General features: G+C 39.8%; 1 protein-coding gene across 3 annotated transcripts in view; it reads left to right on the top strand.

Moving 5' to 3' along the window:
• Window positions 1-22,923, top strand: part of VPS28 (VPS28 subunit of ESCRT-I) — a 140,712-nt gene that overhangs the window by 80,700 nt on the left and 37,089 nt on the right. For all 3 annotated transcript variants that reach the window (XM_056553104.1, XM_056553103.1, XM_056553105.1), the window contains one exon: window positions 6,943-6,996. In XM_056553104.1, the coding sequence (XP_056409079.1) occupies window positions 6,943-6,996 (54 nt within the window). The remainder of the gene's footprint in view (window positions 1-6,942; window positions 6,997-22,923) is intronic.

Genomic DNA, 22,923 nt, shown 5'->3' with positions numbered 1-22,923 from the left:
GTAATTAGTACACTCAGTATATACCCCTCTATAGTGATGTAATGTGTACACTCAGTATATACCCCTCTATAGTGATGTAATGTGTACACTCAGTATATACCCTCTATAGTGATGTAATGTGTACACTCAGTATATACCCTCTATAGTGATGTAATGTGTACGCTCAGTATATACCTCTCTATAGTGATGTAATGTGTACACTCAGTCTATACCCTCTATAGTGATGTAATGTGTACACTCAGTATATACCCCTCTATAGTGATGTAATTAGTACACTCAGTATATACCCCTCTATAGTGATGTAATGTGTACACTCAGTATATACCCCTCTATAGTGATGTAATGTGTACACTCAGTATATACCCTCTATAGTGATGTAATGTGTACACTCAGTATATACCCTCTATAGTGATGTAATGTGTACACTCAGTATATACCCCTCTATAGTGATGTAATGTGTACACTCAGTCTATACCCTCTATAGTGATGTAATGTGTACACTCAGTATATACCCTCTATAGTGATGTAATGTGTACACTTAGTATATACCTCTCTATAGTGATGTAATGTGTACAGTCAGTATATACCTCTCTATAGTGATGTAATGTGTACACTCAGTCTATACCCTCTATAGTGATGTAATGTGTACAGTCAGTATATACCTCTCTATAGTGATGTAATGTGTACACTCAGTCTATACCCTCTATAGTGATGTAATGTGTACAGTCAGTATATACCTCTCTATAGTGATGTAATGTGTACACTCAGTCTATACCCTCTATAGTGATGTAATGTGTACAGTCAGTATATACCTCTCTATAGTGATGTAATGTGTACACTCAGTCTATACCCTCTATAGTGATGTAATGTGTACAGTCAGTATATACCTCTCTATAGTGATGTAATGTGTACACTCAGTCTATACCCTCTATAGTGATGTAATGTGTACAGTCAGTATATACCTCTCTATAGTGATGTAATGTGTACAGTCAGTCTATACCCCTCTATAGTGATGTAATGTGTACAGTCAGTATATACCTCTCTATAGTGATGTAATGTGTACACTCAGTATATACCCTCTATAGTGATGTAATGTGTACACTCAGTATATACCCTCTATAGTGATGTAATGTGTACACTCAGTATATACCGCTCTATAGTGATGTAATGTGTACACTCTGTCTATACCCCTCTATAGTGATGTAATGTGTACACTCAGTATATACCGCTCTATAGTGATGTAATGTGTACACTCAGTATATACCCTCTATAGTGATGTAATGTGTACAGTCAGTATATACCCTCTATAGTGATGTAATGTGTACACTCAGTATATACCCTCTATAGTGATGTAATGTGTACACTCTGTCTATACCCCTCTATAGTGATGTAATGTGTACACTCAGTATATACCCTCTATAGTGATGTAATGTGTACAGTCTATACCTCTCTATAGTGATGTAATGTGTACACTCAGTATATACCGCTCTATAGTGATGTAATGTGTACACTCAGTATATACCCTCTATAGTGATGTAATGTGTACACTCTGTCTATACCCCTCTATAGTGATGTAATGTGTACACTTAGTATATACCCCTCTATAGTGATGTAATGTGTACACTTAGTATATACCCCTCTATAGTGATGTAATGTGTACACTCAGTATATACCCCTCTATAGTGATGTAATGTGTACACTTAGTATATACCCCTCTATAGTGATGTAATGTGTACACTTAGTATATACCCCTCTATAGTGATGTAATGTGTACACTCAGTATATACCGCTCTATAGTGATGTAATGTGTACACTCAGTATATACCGCTCTATAGTGATGTAATGTGTACACTCAGTATATACCCCTCTATAGTGATGTAATGTGTACACTCAGTATATACCCCTCTATAGTGATGTAATGTGTACACTTAGTATATACCCCTCTATAGTGATGTAATGTGTACACTTAGTATATACCCCTCTATAGTGATGTAATGTGTACACTTAGTATATACCCCTCTATAGTGATGTAATGTGTACACTCAGTATATACCCCTCTATATTGATGTAATGTGTACACTCTGTCTATACCCCTCTATAGTGATGTAATGTGTACACTCAGTATATACCCCTCTATAGTGATGTAATGTGTACACTCAGTATATACCCCTCTATAGTGATGTAATGTGTACACTCAGTCTATACCCTCTATAGTGATGTAATGTGTACACTCAGTATATACCCTCTATAGTGATGTAATGTGTACACTCTGTCTATACCCCTCTATAGTGATGTAATGTGTACATTCAATATATACCCCTCTATAGTGATGTAATGTGTACACTCTGTCTATACCTCTCTATAGTGATGTAATGTGTACACTCAGTATATACCCCTCTATAGTGATGTAATGTGTACACTCAGTATATACCCCTCTATAGTGATGTAATGTGTACACTCAGTATATACCCCTCTATAGTGATGTAATGTGTACACTCAGTATATACCCCTCTATAGTGATGTAATGTGTATACTCAGTCTATACCCTCTATAGTGATGTAATGTGTACAGTCAGTATATACCTCTCTATAGTGATGTAATGTGTACACTCAGTATATACCCTCTATAGTGATGTAATGTGTACACTCTGTCTATACCCCTCTATAGTGATGTAATGTGTACAGTCAGTATATACCTCTCTATAGTGATGTAATGTGTACAGTCAGTCTATACCGCTCTATAGTGATGTAATGTGTACACTCAGTATATACCCCTCTATAGTGATGTAATGTGTACAGTCAGTCTATACCGCTCTATAGTGATGTAATGTGTACACTCAGTATATACCCCTCTATAGTGATGTAATGTGTACACTCAGTATATACCGATCTATAGTGATGTAATGTGTACACTCAGTATATACCGATCTATAGTGATGTAATGTGTACACTTAGTATATACTCTCTATAGTGATGTAATGTGTACAGTCAGTATATACCCCTCTATAGTGATGTAATGTGTACAGTCAGTATATACCCTCTATAGTGATGTAATGTGTACACTCAGTATATACCTCTCTATAGTGATGTAATGTGTACAGTCAGCATATACCCTCTATAGTGATGTAATGTGTACACTCAGTATATACCCCTCTATAGTGATGTAATGTGTACAGTCAGTATATACCCTCTATAGTGATGTAATGTGTACATAGTGATGTAATGTGTACACTCAGTATATACCCTCTATAGTGATGTAATGTGTACAGTCAGTATATACCCTCTATAGTGATGTAATGTGTACACTCAGTATATACCTCTCTATAGTGATGTAATGTGTACACTCAGTATATACCCTCTATAGTGATGTAATGTGTACACTCTGTCTATACCTCTCTATAGTGATGTAATGTGCACGCTCAGTATATACCCCTCTATAGTGATGTAATGTGTACACTCAGTATATACTCTCTATAGTGATGTAATGTGTACACACAGTATATACTCTCTATAGTGATGTAATGTGTACACTCAGTATATACCCCTCTATAGTGATGTAATGTGTACACTCAGTATATACCCTCTATAGTGATGTAATGTGTACAGTCAGTATATACCCCTCTATAGTGATGTAATGTGTACACTCAGTATATACCGCTCTATAGTGATGTAATGTGTACACTCAGTATATACCCTCTATAGTGATGTAATGTGTACACTCAGTATATACCCCTCTATAGTGATGTAATGTGTACACTCTGTCTATACCCCTCTATAGTGATGTAATGTGTACAGTCAGTATATACCTCTCTATAGTGATGTAATGTGTACACTCAGTATATACCCCTCTATAGTGATGTAATGTGTACACTCAGTATATACCGCTCTATAGTGATGTAATGTGTACACTCAGTATATACCCTCTATAGTGATGTAATGTGTACACTCTGTCTATACCCCTCTATAGTGATGTAATGTGTACACTCAGTCTATACCCTCTATAGTGATGTAATGTGTACACTCAGTATATACCCCTCTATAGTGATGTAATGTGTACAGTCAGTATATACCTCTCTATAGTGATGTAATGTGTACACTCTGTCTATACCCCTCTATAGTGATGTAATGTGTACACTCAGTATATACCCCTCTATAGTGATGTAATGTGTACACTCAGTATATACCTCTCTATAGTGATGTAATGTGTACAGTCAGTATATACCGCTCTATAGTGATGTAATGTGTACACTCTGTCTATACCCCTCTATAGTGATGTAATGTGTACACTCAGTATATACCCCTCTATAGTGATGTAATGTGTACACTCAGTATATACCCCTCTATAGTGATGTAATGTGTACACTCAGTATATACCCTCTATAGTGATGTAATGTGTACACTCAGTATATACCCCTCTATAGTGATGTAATGTGTACACTCAGTATATACCCCTCTATAGTGATGTAATGTGTACGCTCAGTATATACCTCTCTATAGTGATGTAATGTGTACACTCAGTCTATACCCTCTATAGTGATGTAATGTGTACACTCAGTATATACCCCTCTATAGTGATGTAATTAGTACACTCAGTATATACCCCTCTATAGTGATGTAATGTGTACACTCAGTATATACCCCTCTATAGTGATGTAATGTGTACACTCAGTATATACCCCTCTATAGTGATGTAATGTGTACACTCAGTATATACCTCTCTATAGTGATGTAATGTGTACACTCAGTATATACCCTCTATAGTGATGTAATGTGTACACTCAGTATATACCCTCTATAGTGATGTAATGTGTACAGTCAGTATATACCTCTCTATAGTGATGTAATGTGTACACTCAGTATATACCCCTCTATAGTGATGTAATGTGTACACTCAGTATATACCCTCTATAGTGATGTAATGTGTACACTCAGTATATACCCTCTATAGTGATGTAATGTGTACACTCAGTATATACCCCTCTATAGTGATGTAATGTGTACAGTCAGTATATACCTCTCTATAGTGATGTAATGTGTACACTCTGTCTATACCCTCTATAGTGATGTAATGTGTACACTCAGTATATACCGCTCTATAGTGATGTAATGTGTACACTCAGTATATACCTCTCTATAGTGATGTAATGTGTACACTCAGTATATACCGCTCTATAGTGATGTAATGTGTACACTCAGTCTATACCCCTCTATAGTGATGTAATGTGTACACTCAGTATATACCCCTCTATAGTGATGTAATGTGTACAGTCAGTATATACCTCTCTATAGTGATGTAATGTGTACACTCAGTATATACCCCTCTATAGTGATGTAATGTGTACACTCAGTATATACCCCTCTATAGTGATGTAATGTGTACACTCAGTATATACCCCTCTATAGTGATGTAATGTGTACACTCAGTATATACCCCTCTATAGTGATGTAATGTGTACACTCAGTATATACCTCTCTATAGTGATGTAATGTGTACACTCAGTCTATACCTCTCTATAGTGATGTAATGTGTACACTCAGTCTATACCTCTCTATAGTGATGTAATGTGTACACTCTGTCTATACCTCTCTATAGTGATGTAATGTGTACACTCAGTATATACCCTCTATAGTGATGTAATGTGTACACTCAGTATATACCCCTCTATAGTGATGTAATGTGTACACTCAGTATATACCTCTCTATAGTGATGTAATGTGTACGCTCAGTCTATACCTCTCTATAGTGATGTAATGTGTACACTCAGTCTATACCTCTCTATAGTGATGTAATGTGTACACTCAGTATATACCTCTCTATAGTGATGTAATGTGTACACTCAGTCTATACCTCTCTATAGTGATGTAATGTGTACACTCAGTATATACCCCTCTATAGTGATGTAATGTGTACACTCAGTCTATACCCTCTATAGTGATGTAATGTGTACAGTCTATACCTCTCTATAGTGATGTAATGTGTACTTTTTATACCTCTCTATAGTGATGTAATGTGTACACTCAGTATATACCCCTCTATAGTGATGTAATGTGTACACTCAGTATATACCCCTCTATAGTGATGTAATGTGTACACTCAGTATATACCTCTCTATAGTGATGTAATGTGTACACTCAGTATATACCCTCTATAGTGATGTAATGTGTACACTCAGTATATACTCTCTATAGTGATGTAATGTGTACACTCAGTATATACCCCTCTATAGTGATGTAATGTGTACACTCAGTATATACCCCTCTATAGTGATGTAATGTGTACACTCAGTCTATACCCCTCTATAGTGATGTAATGTGTACACTCAGTATATACCCCTCTATAGTGATGTAATGTGTACACTCAGTCTATACCCTCTATAGTGATGTAATGTGTACACTCAGTATATACCCCTCTATAGTGATGTAATGTGTACACTCAGTCTATACCCCTCTATAGTGATGTAATGTGTACACTCAGTATATACCCCTCTATAGTGATGTAATGTGTACACTCAGTATATACCTCTCTATAGTGATGTAATGTGTACACTCAGTATATACCCTCTATAGTGATGTAATGTGTACACTCTGTCTATACCTCTCTATAGTGATGTAATGTGTACACTCAGTATATACCCCTCTATAGTGATGTAATGTGTACACTCAGTATATACCGCTCTATAGTGATGTAATGTGTACACTCAGTATATACCCTCTATAGTGATGTAATGTGTACACTCTGTCTATACCTCTCTATAGTGATGTAATGTGCACGCTCAGTCTATACCTCTCTATAGTGATGTAATGTGTACACTCAGTATATACCCTCTATAGTGATGTAATGTGTACGCTCAGTCTATACCTCTCTATAGTGATGTAATGTGTACTTTCTATGGGTGCTGTATATATGTATCCAGTTTCTCTTACTCGCTCTTCTTTCTTACAGCTTTTCATTACTGTGATGGACAAACTGCGTCTAGAGATCCGAGCGATGGACGAGGTAAAGTCCAGAACCTTCTATTACAGCTGGAGACAATTGGGCTGAAGTTTAATTTGAACTACAAATCCCAGCATGTACAGGAGTCTTGTCTTCATACCTCTGGGTCATCAGATTGTAGATATGTCTCCAGCTGTAATAGAACTACAAATCCCAGCATGTACAGGAGTCTTGTCTTCATACCTCAGGGTCATCAGATTGTAGATATGTCTCCTGCTGTAATAGAACTACAAATCCCAGCATGTACAGGAGTCTTGTCTTCATACCTCAGGGTCATCAGGTTATTGATATGTCTCCTGCTGTAATAGAACTACAAATCCCAGCATGTACAGGAGTCTTGTCTTCATACCTCAGGGTCATCAGATTGTAGATATGTCTCCAGCTGTAATAGAACTACAAATCCCAGCATGTACAGGAGTCTTGTATTCATACCTCTGGGTCATCAGATTGTAGATATGTCTCCAGCTGTAATAGAACTACAAATCCCAGCATGTACAGGAGTCTTGTCTTCATACCTCAGGGTCATCAGGTTATAGATATGTCTCCAACTGTAATAGAACTATTAATCCCAGCATGTACAGGAGTCTTGTCTTCATACCTCAGGGTCATCAGGTTATAGATATGTCTCCAGCTGTAATAGAACTATTAATCCCAGCATGTACAGGAGTCTTGTATTCATACCTCAGGGTCATCAGGTTATAGATATGTCTCCAGCTGTAATAGAACTACAAATCCCAGCATGTACAGGAGTGTTGTCTTCATACCTCAGGGTCATCAGATTGTAGATATGTCTCCAGCTGTAATAGAACTACAAATCCCAGCATGTACAGGAGTCTTGTCTTCATACCTCAGGGTCATCAGGTTATAGATATGTCTCCAGCTGTAATAGAACTACAAATCCCAGCATGTACAGGAGTCTTGTCTTCATACCTCAGGGTCATCAGGTTATAGATATGTCTCCTGCTGTAATAGAACTACAAATCCCAGCATGTACAGGGAGCTTTCTACCTCATAGGGGGATATTTATCAAAGTATTTAGACTGGTTTTTCCTGTCTAAATTTGTCGCACAGAAAGTCGCAGTATAAGTATGTGCGACTTTTCTGCGACTTTATCTTTAGAGGATTTTTTAGAACATGATGCAAGTCGCATCGGCTGAAAGTACACCGAAATGTCAGACCATGTTGGAGCAGGTTTAAATACAGTCTAAAGCATCGATCCCAAAGTCTGTGCACAGAATTTATCAAGAGCCGTGCGCACAATAGACCGGACTAACCCTCTGTAATGTCGTCTATATTGATGCGGGACATAGACAACTATAATAAATGAGGCGCACAATAGACCGGACTAACCGTCTGTAATGTCGTCTATATTGATGCGGGACATAGACATCTATAATAAATGAGGTGCACAATAGACCGGACTAACCCTCTGTAGTGTCGTCTATATTGATACCGGACATAGACATCTATAATAAATGAGGCGCACAATAGACCGGACTAACCCTCTGTAGTGTCATCTATATTGATACCGGACATAGACATCTATAATAAATGAGGCGCACAATAGACCGGACTAACCCTCTGTAGTGTCTTCTATATTGATGCGGGACATAGACAACTATAATAAATGAGGAGCACAATAGACCGGACTAATCCTCTGTAGTGTCGTCTATATTGATACCAGACATAGACATCTATAATAAATTAGGTGCACAATAGACCGGACTAACCCTCTGTAGTGTCGTCTATATTGATACCGGACATAGACATCTATAATAAATGAGGAGCACAATAGACCGGACTAACCCTCTGTAGTGTCGTCTATATTGATACCGGACATAGACATCTATAATAAATTAGGTGCACAATAGACCGGACTAACCCTCTGTAGTGTCGTCTATATTGATGCTGGTCATAGACATCTATAATAAATTAGGTGCACAATAGACCGGACTAACCCTCTGTAGTGTCGTCTATATTGATGCTGGTCATAGACATCTATAATAAATTAGGTGCACAATAGACCGGACTAACCCTCTGTAGTGTCGTCTATATTGATGCGGGACATAGACATCTATAATAAATTAGGCGCACAATAGACCGGACTAACCCTCTGTAGTGTCATCTATATTGATGCCGGACATAGACAACTATAATAAATTAGGCGCACAATAGACCGGACTAACCCTCTGTAGTGTCGTCTATATTGATGCGGGACATAGACATCTATAATAAATTAGGCGCACAATAGACCGGACTAACCCTCTGTAGTGTCTTCTATATTGATGCGGGACATTGACATCTATAATAAATTAGGCGCACAATAGACCGGACTAACCCTCTGTAGTGTCATCTATATTGATACCGGACATAGACAACTATAATAAATGAGGAGCACAATAGACCGGACTAACCCTCTGTAGTGTCGTCTATATTGATGCGGGACATAGACATCTATAATAAATTAGGTGCACAATAGACCGGACTAACCCTCTGTAGTGTCGTCTATATTGATGCGGGACATAGACATCTATAATAAATTAGGCGCACAATAGACCGGACTAACCCTCTGTAGTGTCATCTATATTGATACCGGACATAGACAACTATAATAAATGAGGAGCACAATAGACCGGACTAACCCTCTGTAGTGTCGTCTATATTGATACCGGACATAGACATCTATAATAAATTAGGTGCACAATAGACCGGACTAACCCTCTGTAGTGTCGTCTATATTGATGCGGGACATAGACATCTATAATAAATGAGGTGCACAATAGACCGGACTAACCCTCTGTTGTGTCGTCTATATTGATGCGGGACATAGACAACTATAATAAATGAGGAGCACAATAGACCGGACTAACCCTCTGTAGTGTCGTCTATATTGATGCGGGACATAGACATCTATAATAAATTAGGTGCACAATAGACCGGACTAACCCTCTGTAGTGTCGTCTATATTGATACCGGACATAGACATCTATAATAAATTAGGTGCACAATAGACCGGACTAACCCTCTGTAGTGTCGTCTATATTGATGCGGGACATAGACATCTATAATAAATGAGGTGCACAATAGACCGGACTAACCCTCTGTTGTGTCGTCTATATTGATGCGGGACATAGACAACTATAATAAATGAGGCGCACAATAGACCGGACTAACCCTCTGTAGTGTCGTCTATATTGATACCGGACATAGACATCTATAATAAATTAGGTGCACAATAGACCGGACTAACCCTCTGTAGTGTCGTCTATATTGATGCGGGACATAGACATCTATAATAAATGAGGTGCACAATAGACCGGACTAACCCTCTGTTGTGTCGTCTATATTGATGCGGGACATAGACAACTATAATAAATGAGGAGCACAATAGACCGGACTAACCCTCTGTAGTGTCGTCTATATTGATGCGGGACATAGACATCTATAATAAATTAGGCGCACAATAGACCGGACTAACCCTCTGTAGTGTCGTCTATATTGATGCGGGACATAGGCAACTATAATAAATGAGGAGCACAATAGACCGGACTAACCCTCTGTAGTGTCGTCTATATTGATACCGGACATAGACATCTATGATAAATGAGGCGCACAATAGACCGGACTAACCTTCTGTAGTGTCGTCTATATTGATGCGGGACATAGACATCTATAATAAATGAGGCGCACAATAGACCGGACTAACCCTCTGTAGTGTCGTCTATATTGATGCCGGACATAGACATCTATAATAAATGAGGCGCACAATAGACCGGACTAACCTTCTGTAGTGTCGTCTATATTGATGCGGGACATAGACATCTATAATAAATGAGGCGCACAATAGACCGGACTAACCCTCTGTAGTGTCGTCTATATTGATGCCGGACATAGACATCTATAATAAATGAGGTGCACAATAGACCGGACTAACCCTCTGTAGTGTCGTCTATATTGATACCGGACATAGACATCTATAATAAATTAGGCGCACAATAGACCGGACTAACCCTCTGTAGTGTCATCTATATTGATGCGGGACATAGACATCTATAATAAATGAGGTGCACAATAGACCGGACTAATCCTCTGTAGTGTCGTCTATATTGATGCCGGACATAGACATCTATAATAAATTAGGTGCACAATAGACCGGACTAACCCTCTGTAGTGTCTTCTATATTGATGCGGGACATAGACATCTATAATAAATTAGGCGCACAATAGACCGGACTAACCCTCTGTAGTGTCGTCTATATTGATACCGGACATAGACATCTATAATAAATGAGGCGCACAATAGACCGGACTAACCCTCTGTAGTGTCGTCTATATTGATGCGGGACATAGACATCTATAATAAATGAGGAGCACAATAGACCGGACTAACCCTCTGTAGTGTCGTCTATATTGATGCGGGACATAGACAACTATAATAAATGAGGAGCACAATAGACCGGACTAACCCTCTGTAGTGTCTTCTATATTGATGCGGGACATAGACAACTATAATAAATGAGGAGCACAATAGACCGGACTAATCCTCTGTAGTGTCGTCTATATTGATACCGGACATAGACATCTATAATAAATGAGGCGCACAATAGACCGGACTAACCCTCTGTAGTGTCTTCTATATTGATACCGGACATAGACATCTATAATAAATGAGGCGCACAATAGACCGGACTAACCCTCTGTAGTGTCTTCTATATTGATGCGGGACATAGACATCTATAATAAATTAGGCGCACAATAGACTGGACTAACCCTCTGTAGTGTCTTCTATATTGATGCGGGACATAGACATCTATAATAAATGAGGAGCACAATAGACCGGACTAACCCTCTGTAGTGTCTTCTATATTGATGCGGGACATAGACAACTATAATAAATGAGGAGCACAATAGACAGGACTAATCCTCTGTAGTGTCGTCTATATTGATGCGGGACATAGACATCTATAATAAATTAGGCGCACAATAGACCGGACTAACCCTCTGTGGTGTCGTCTATATTGATACCGGACATAGACATCTATAATAAATTAGGTGCACAATAGACCGGGACTAACCCTCTGTAGTGTCGTCTATATTGATGCGGGACATAGACATCTATAATAAATGAGGAGCACAATAGACCGGACTAACTATCTGTAGTGTCGTCTATATTGATGCGGGACATAGACATCTATAATAAATGAGGAGCACAATAGACCGGACTAACTATCTGTAGTGTCGTCTATATTGATGCGGGACATAGACATCTATAATAAATGAGGCGCACAATAGACCGGACTAACCCTCTGTAGTGTCGTCTATATTGATGCGGGACATAGACAACTATAATAAATGAGGCGCACAATAGACCCGGACTAACCCTCTGTAGTGTCGTCTATATTGATGCGGGACATAGACATCTATAATAAATGAGGCGCACAATAGACCGGACTAACCCTCTGTAGTGTCGTCTATATTGATGCCGGACATAGACATCTATAATAAATGAGGTGCACAATAGACCGGACTAACCCTCTGTAGTGTCGTCTATATTGATGCGGGACATAGACATCTATAATAAATGAGGCGCACAATAGACCGGACTAACCCTCTGTAGTGTCTTCTATATTGATACCGGACATAGACATCTATAATAAATTAGGCGCACAATAGACCGGACTAACCCTCTGTAGTGTCGTCTATATTGATACCGGACATAGACATCTATAATAAATTAGGCGCACAATAGACCGGACTAACCCTCTGTAGTGTCGTCTATATTGATACCGGACATAGACATCTATAATAAATTAGGCGCACAATAGACCGGACTAACCCTCTGTAGTGTCGTCTATATTGATGCGGGACATAGACATCTATAATAAATGAGGAGCACAATAGACCGGACTAACCCTCTGTAGTGTCGTCTATATTGATGCGGGACATAGACATCTATAATAAATGAGGCGCACAATAGACCGGACTAACCCTCTGTAGTGTCGTCTATATTGATGCGGGACATAGACATCTATAATAAATGAGGAGCACAATAGACCGGACTAACCCTCTGTAGTGTCGTCTATATTGATGCGGGACATAGACAACTATGATAAATTAGGTGCACAATAGACCGGACTAACCCTCTGTAGTGTCGTCTATATTGATGCGGGACATAGACATCTATAATAAATGAGGAGCACAATAGACCGGACTAACCCTCTGTAGTGTCGTCTATATTGATGCGGGACATAGACAACTATGATAAATTAGGTGCACAATAGACCGGACTAACCCTCTGTAGTGTCGTCTATATTGATGCGGGACATAGACATCTATAATAAATTAGGCGCACAATAGACCGGACTAACCCTCTGTAGTGTCGTCTATATTGATGCCGGACATAGACATCTATAATAAATGAGGCGCACAATAGACCGGACTAACCCTCTGTAGTGTCGTCTATATTGATGCGGTACATAGACAACTATAATAAATGAGGCGCACAATAGACCGGACTAACCCTCTGTAGTGTCGTCTATATTGATGTGGGACATGGACATCTATAATAAATGAGGTGCACAATAGACCGGACTAACCCTCTGTAGTGTCGTCTATATTGATACCGGACATAGACAACTATAATAAATGAGGCGCACAATAGACCGGACTAACCCTCTGTAGTGTCGTCTATATTGATGCGGGACATAGACATCTATAATAAATGAGGCGCACAATAGACCGGACTAACCCTCTGTAGTGTCGTCTATATTGATGCCGGACATAGACAACTATAATAAATTAGGCGCACAATAGACCGGACTAACCCTCTGTAGTGTCGTCTATATTGATGCGGGACATAGACATCTATAATAAATTAGGCGCACAATAGACCGGACTAACCCTCTGTAGTGTCGTCTATATTGATAACGGACATAGACATCTATAATAAATTAGGCGCACAATAGACCGGACTAACCCTCTGTAGTGTCGTCTATATTGATGCGGGACATAGGCAACTATAATAAATGAGGCGCACAATAGACCGGACTAACCCTCTGTAGTGTCGTCTATATTGATGCGGGACATAGACAACTATAATAAATGAGGTGCACAATAGACCGGACTAACCCTCTGTAGTGTCGTCTATATTGATAACGGACATAGACATCTATAATAAATTAGGCGCACAATAGACCGGACTAACCCTCTGTAGTGTCGTCTATATTGATGCGGGACATAGACAACTATAATAAATTAGGTGCACAATAGACCGGACTAATCCTCTGTAGTGTCGTCTATATTGATGCGGGACATAGACATCTATGATAAATTAGGTGCACAATAGACCGGACTAACCCTCTGTAGTGTCGTCTATATTGATAACGGACATAGACATCTATAATAAATTAGGCGCACAATAGACCGGACTAATCCTCTGTAGTGTCGTCTATATTGATGCGGGACATAGACATCTATAATAAATTAGGCGCACAATAGACCGGACTAACCCTCTGTAGTGTCGTCTATATTGATACCGGACATAGACAACTATGATAAATTAGGCGCACAATAGACCGGACTAACCCTCTGTAGTGTCGTCTATATTGATGCGGGACATAGACAACTATAATAAATTAGGTGCACAATAGACCGGACTAACCCTCTGTAGTGTCGTCTATATTGATGCGGGACATAGGCAACTATAATAAATTAGATGCACAATAGACCGGACTAACCCTCTGTAGTGTCTTCTATATTGATGCGGGACAAAGACATCTATAATAAATTAGGCGCACAATAGACCGGACTAATCCTCTGTAGTGTCGTCTATATTGATGCGGGACATAGACATCTATAATAAATTAGGCGCACAATAGACCGGACTAACCCTCTGTAGTGTCGTCTATATTGATGCGGGACATAGGCAACTATAATAAATTAGATGCACAATAGACCGGACTAACCCTCTGTAGTGTCTTCTATATTGATGCGGGACATAGACATCTATAATAAATTAGGTGCACAATAGACCGGACTAACCCTCTGTAGTGTCATCTATATTGATGCGGGACATAGACATCTATAATAAATGAGGCGCACAATAGACCGGACTAACCCTCTGTAGTGTCGTCTATATTGATGCGGGACATAGACATCTATAATAAATGAGGCGCACAATAGACCGGACTATCTATCTGTAGTGTCGTCTATATTGATGCGGGACATAGACAACTATGATAAATTAGGCGCACAATAGACCGGACTAACCCTCTGTAGTGTCGTCTATATTGATGCGGGACATAGACATCTATAATAAATTAGGCGCACAATAGACCGGACTAACCCTCTGTAGTGTCGTCTATATTGATGCGGGACATAGACATCTATAATAAATTAGGCACACAATAGACCGGACTAACCCTCTGTAGTGTCGTCTATATTGATGCGGGACATTGACATCTATAATAAATTAGGCGCACAATAGACCGGACTAACCCTCTGTAGTGTCGTCTATATTGATGCGGGACATTGACATCTATAATAAATGAGGAGCACAATAGACCAGACTAACCCTCTGTAGTGTCGTCTATATTGATGCGGGACATAGACATCTATAATAAATTAGGCGCACAATAGACCGGACTAATCCTCTGTAGTGTCGTCTATATTGATGCGGGACATAGACATCTATAATAAATTAGGCGCACAATAGACCGGACTAATCCTCTGTAGTGTCGTCTATATTGATGCGGGACATAGACATCTATAATAAATTAGGTGCACAATAGACCGGACTAACCCTCTGTAATGTCGTCTATATTGATACCGGACATAGACATCTATAATAAATTAGGTGCACAATAGACCGGACTAACCCTCTGTAGTGTCGTCTATATTGATGCGGGACATAGACATCTATAATAAATTAGGTGCACAATAGACCGGACTAACCCTCTGTAGTGTCATCTATATTGATGCGGGACATAGACATCTATAATAAATGAGGCGCACAATAGACCGGACTAACCCTCTGTAGTGTCGTCTATATTGATGCGGGACATAGACAACTATGATAAATTAGGTGCACAATAGACCGGACTAACCCTCTGTAGTGTCGTCTATATTGATGCGGGACATAGACATCTATAATAAATTAGGCGCACAATAGACCGGACTAACCCTCTGTAGTGTCGTCTATATTGATGCGGGACATAGACATCTATAATAAATTAGGCGCACAATAGACCGGACTAACCCTCTGTAGTGTCGTCTATATTGATGCGGGACATAGACATCTATAATAAATTAGGCGCACAATAGACCGGACTAACCCTCTGTAGTGTCGTCTATATTGATGCGGGACATAGACATCTATAATAAATGAGGCGCACAATAGACCGGACTAACCCTCTGTAGTGTCGTCTATATTGATGCGGGACTTGGACATCTATAATAAATGAGGTGCACAATAGACCGGACTAACCCTCTGTAGTGTCTTCTATATTGATGCGGGACATAGACATCTATAATAAATTAGGTGCACAATAGACCGGACTAACCCTCTGTAGTGTCGTCTATATTGATACGGGACATAGACATCTATAATAAATTAGGCGCACAATAGACCGGACTAACCCTCTGTAGTGTCGTCTATATTGATGCGGGACATAGACATCTATAATAAATTAGGCGCACAATAGACCGGACTAACCCTCTGTAGTGTCGTCTATATTGATGCGGGACATAGACATCTATAATAAATTAGGCGCACAATAGACCGGACTAACCCTCTGTGGTGTCGTCTATATTGATGCGGGACATAGACATCTATAATAAATTAGGTGCACAATAGACCGGACTAACCCTCTGTAGTGTCGTCTATATTGATACTGGACATAGACGTCTATAATAAATTAGGCGCACAATAGACCGGACTAATCCTCTGTAGTGTCGTCTATATTGATGCGGGACATAGACATCTATAATAAATTAGGCGCACAATAGACCGGACTAACCCTCTGTAGTGTCGTCTATATTGATGCGGGACATAGACATCTATAATAAATGAGGCGCACAATAGACCGGACTAACCCTCTGTAGTGTCGTCTATATTGATACCGGACATAGACATCTATAATAAATGAGGCGCACAATAGACCGGACTAACCCTCTGTAGTGTCTTCTATATTGATGCGGGACATAGACATCTATAATAAATGAGGTGCACAATAGACCGGACTAACCCTCTGTAGTGTCGTCTATATTGATGCGGGACATAGACATCTATAATAAATGAGGAGCACAATAGACCGGACTAACCCTCTGTAGTGTCTTCTATATTGATGCGGGACATTGACATCTATAATAAATTAGGCGCACAATAGACCGGACTAACCCTCTGTAGTGTCGTCTATATTGATGCGGGACATAGACATCTATAATAAATTAGGTGCACAATAGACCGGACTAACCCTCTGTAGTGTCGTCTATATTGATGCGGGACATAGACATCTATAATAAATGAGGCGCACAATAGACCGGACTAACCCTCTGTAGTGTCGTCTATATTGATGCTGGTCATAGACATCTATAATAAATTAGGTGCACAATAGACCGGACTAACCCTCTGTAGTGTCATCTATATTGATGCGGGACATAGACATCTATAATAAATTAGGCGCACAATAGACCGGACTAACCCTCTGTAGTGTCTTCTATATTGATGCGGGACATTGACATCTATAATAAATTAGGCGCACAATAGACCGGACTAACCCTCTGTAGTGTCGTCTATATTGATGCGGGACATAGACATCTATAATAAATTAGGTGCACAATAGACCGGACTAACCCTCTGTAATGTCGTCTATATTGATACCGGACATAGACATCTATAATAAATTAGGCGCACAATAGACCGGACTAACCCTCTGTAGTGTCGTCTATATTGATGCGGGACATAGACATCTATAATAAATTAGGCGCACAATAGACCGGACTAACCCTCTGTAGTGTCGTCTATATTGATGCGGGACATAGACATCTATAATAAATTAGGCGCACAATAGACCGGACTAACCCTCTGTAGTGTCGTCTATATTGATACGGGACATAGACAACTATAATAAATGAGGAGCACAATAGACCGCACTAACCCTCTGTAGTGTCGTCTATATTGATGCGGGACATAGACATCTATAATAAATGAGGCGCACAATAGACCGGACTAACCCTCTGTAGTGTCGTCTATATTGATGCGGGACATAGACAACTATGATAAATTAGGCGCACAATAGACCGGACTAACCCTCTGTAGTGTCTTCTATATTGATGCGGGACATAGACATCTATAATAAATGAGGAGCACAATAGACCGGACTAACCCTCTGTAGTGTCGTCTATATTGATGCGGGACATAGACAACTATAATAAATGAGGCGCACAATAGACCGGACTAACCCTCTGTAGTGTCGTCTATATTGATGCGGGACATAGACAACTATAATAAATTAGGTGCACAATAGACCGGACTAACCCTCTGTAGTGTTGTCTATATTGATGCGGGACATAGACAACTATAATAAATGAGGCGCACAATAGACCGGACTAACCCTCTGTAGTGTCGTCTATATTGATGCGGGACATAGACATCTATAATAAATGAGGCGCACAATAGACCGGACTAACCCTCTGTAGTGTCGTCTATATTGATGCGGGACTTGGACATCTATAATAAATGAGGTGCACAATAGACCGGACTAACCCTCTGTAGTGTCGTCTATATTGATGCGGGACATAGACATCTATAATAAATGAGGCGCACAATAGACCGGACTAACCCTCTGTAGTGTCGTCTATATTGATGCGGGACATAGACAACTATAATAAATTAGGTGCACAATAGACCGGAATAACCCTCTGTAGTGTCGTCTATATTGATGCGGGACATAGACATCTATAATAAATGAGGAGCACAATAGACCGGACTAACCCTCTGTAATGTCGTCTATATTGATACCGGACATAGACATCTATAATAAATGAGGCGCACAATAGACCGGACTAACCCTCTGTAGTGTCGTCTATATTGATGCGGGACATAGACATCTATAATAAATTAGGCGCACAATAGACCGGACTAACCCTCTGTAGTGTCGTCTATATTGATGCGGGACATAGGCAACTATAATAAATTAGGTGCACAATAGACCGGACTAACCCTCTGTAGTGTCGTCTATATTGATGCGGGACATAGACATCTATAATAAATGAGGCGCACAATAGACCGGACTAACCCTCTGTAGTGTTGTCTATATTGATGCGGGACATAGGCAACTATAATAAATTAGGTGCACAATAGACCGGACTAACCCTCTGTAGTGTCGTCTATATTGATGCGGGACATAGACAACTATAATAAATTAGGTGCACAATAGACCGGACTAACCCTCTGTAGTGTCGTCTATATTGATGCGGGACATAGACAACTATAATAAATTAGGTGCACAATAGACCGGACTAACCCTCTGTAGTGTCGTCTATATTGATGCGGGACATAGACATCTATAATAAATGAGGCGCACAATAGACCGGACTAACCCTCTGTAGTGTTGTCTATATTGATGCGGGACATAGGCAACTATAATAAATTAGGTGCACAATAGACCGGACTAACCCTCTGTAGTGTCGTCTATATTGATGCGGGACATAGACAACTATAATAAATGAGGCGCACAATAGACCGGACTAACCCTCTGTAGTGTCGTCTATATTGATGCGGGACATAGACATCTATAATAAATGAGGTGCACAATAGACCGGACTAACCCTCTGTAGTGTCGTCTATATTGATGCGGGACTTGGACATCTATAATAAATGAGGTGCACAATAGACCGGACTAACCCTCTGTAGTGTCTTCTATATTGATGCGGGACATAGACATCTATAATAAATTAGGCGCACAATAGACCGGACTAACCCTCTGTAGTGTCGTCTATATTGATGCGGGACATAGACAACTATGATAAATTAGGTGCACAATAGACCGGACTAACCCTCTGTAGTGTCGTCTATATTGATACTGGACATAGACATCTATAATAAATGAGGCGCACAATAGACCGGACTAACCCTCTGTAGTGTCGTCTATATTGATGCGGGACATAGACATCTATAATAAATGAGGAGCACAATAGACCGGACTAACCCTCTGTAGTGTCGTCTATATTGATGCGGGACATAGACATCTATAATAAATTAGGCGCACAATAGACCGGACTAACCCTCTGTAGTGTCGTCTATATTGATGCGGGACATAGACATCTATAATAAATGAGGCGCACAATAGACCGGACTAATCCTCTGTAGTGTCGTCTATATTGATACGGGACATAGACAACTATAATAAATGAGGCGCACAATAGACCGGACTAACCCTCTGTAGTGTCGTCTATATTGATGCGGGACATAGACATCTATAATAAATTAGGCGCACAATAGACTGGACTAACCCTCTGTAGTGTCTTCTATATTGATGCGGGACATAGACATCTATAATAAATGAGGTGCACAATAGACCGGACTAACCCTCTGTAGTGTCGTCTATATTGATGCGGGACATAGACATCTATAATAAATGAGGCGCACAATAGACCGGACTAACCCTCTGTAGTGTCTTCTATATTGATGCGGGACATTGACATCTATAATAAATGAGGCGCACAATAGACCGGACTAACCCTCTGTTGTGTCGTCTATATTGATACCGGACATAGACATCTATAATAAATGAGGCGCACAATAGACCGGACTAACCCTCTGTAGTGTCGTCTATATTGATACCGGACATAGACATCTATAATAAATGAGGCGCACAATAGACCGGAATAACCCTCTGTAGTGTCTTCTATATTGATGCGGGACATAGACAACTATAATAAATGAGGAGCACAATAGACCGGACTAACCCTCTGTAGTGTCGTCTATATTGATGCGGGACATAGACAACTATAATAAATGAGGCGCACAATAGACCGGACTAACCCTCTGTAGTGTCTTCTATATTGATACGGGACATAGACATCTATAATAAATTAGGCGCACAATAGACCGGACTAACCCTCTGTGGTGTCGTCTATATTGATGCGGGACATAGACAACTATAATAAATTAGGTGCACAATAGACCGGACTAACACTTTGTAGTGTCGTCTATATTGATACCGGACATAGACATCTATAATAAATGAGGCGCACAATAGACCGGACTAACCCTCTGTAGTGTCTTCTATATTGATGCGGGACATAGACAACTATAATAAATGAGGAGCACAATAGACCGGACTAATCCTCTGTAGTGTCGTCTATATTGATGCGGGACATAGACATCTATAATAAATTAGGCGCACAATAGACCGGACTAACCCTCTGTAGTGTCTTCTATATTGATACCGGACATAGACATCTATAATAAATGAGGCGCACAATAGACCGGACTAACCCTCTGTAGTGTCTTCTATATTGATACCGGACATAGACATCTATAATAAATTAGGCGCACAATAGACCGGACTAATCCTCTGTAGTGTCTTCTATATTGATACCGGACATAGACATCTATAATAAATTAGGCGCACAATAGACCGGACTAACCCTCTGTAGTGTCTTCTATATTGATACCGGACATAGACATCTATAATAAATGAGGCGCACAATAGACCGGACTAACCCTCTGTAGTGTCTTCTATATTGATACCGGACATAGACATCTATAATAAATGAGGCGCACAATAGACCGGACTAACCCTCTGTAGTGTCTTCTATATTGATACCGGACATAGACATCTATAATAAATGAGGCGCACAATAGACCGGAATAACCCTCTGTAGTGTCTTCTATATTGATACCGGACATAGACATCTATAATAAATTAGGCGCACAATAGACCGGACTAACTATCTGTAGTGTCGTCTATATTGATGCGGGACATAGACATCTATAATAAATTAGGCGCACAATAGACCGGACTAACCCTCTGTAGTGTCGTCTATATTGATGCGGGACATAGACAACTATGATAAATTAGGTGCACAATAGACCGGACTAACCCTCTGTAGTGTCGTCTATATTGATGCGGGACATAGACATCTATAATAAATGAGGAGCACAATAGACCGGACTAACCCTCTGTAGTGTCGTCTATATTGATGCGGGACATAGACAACTATGATAAATTAGGTGCACAATAGACCGGACTAACCCTCTGTAGTGTCACCTATATTGATGCGGGACATAGACATCTATAATAAATGAGGAGCAGAATAGACCGGACTAACCCTCTGTAGTGTCGTCTATATTGATACCGGACATAGACAACTATAATAAATTAGGCGCACAATAGACCGGACTAACCCTCTGTAGTGTCTTCTATATTGATGCGGGACATAGACATCTATAATAAATTAGGTGCACAATAGACCGGACTAACCCTCTGTAGTGTCTTCTATATTGATACCGGACATAGACATCTATAATAAATTAGGCGCACAATAGACCGGACTAACCCTCTGTAGTGTCTTCTATATTGATGCGGGACATTGACATCTATAATAAATTAGGCGCACAATAGACCGAACTAACCCTCTGTAGTGTCTTCTATATTGATGCGGGACATTGACATCTATAATAAATTAGGCGCACAATAGACCGGACTAACCCTCTGTAGTGTCGTCTATATTGATGCGGGACATAGACAACTATGATAAATTAGGTGCACAATAGACCGGACTAACCCTCTGTAGTGTCGTCTATATTGATGCGGGACATAGACATCTATAATAAATTAGGCGCACAATAGACCGGACTAACCCTCTGTAGTGTCGTCTATATTGATGCGGGACATAGACATCTATAATAAATGAGGAGCACAA

Source organism: Hyla sarda, unplaced genomic scaffold (genome assembly GCF_029499605.1).
Source record: "Hyla sarda isolate aHylSar1 unplaced genomic scaffold, aHylSar1.hap1 scaffold_236, whole genome shotgun sequence".
Taxonomy (NCBI): Eukaryota; Metazoa; Chordata; class Amphibia; order Anura; family Hylidae; genus Hyla; species Hyla sarda.
The sequence above is the reverse complement of the archived record's forward strand: the minus strand, read 5'-3'. Positions and strand labels throughout refer to the sequence as shown.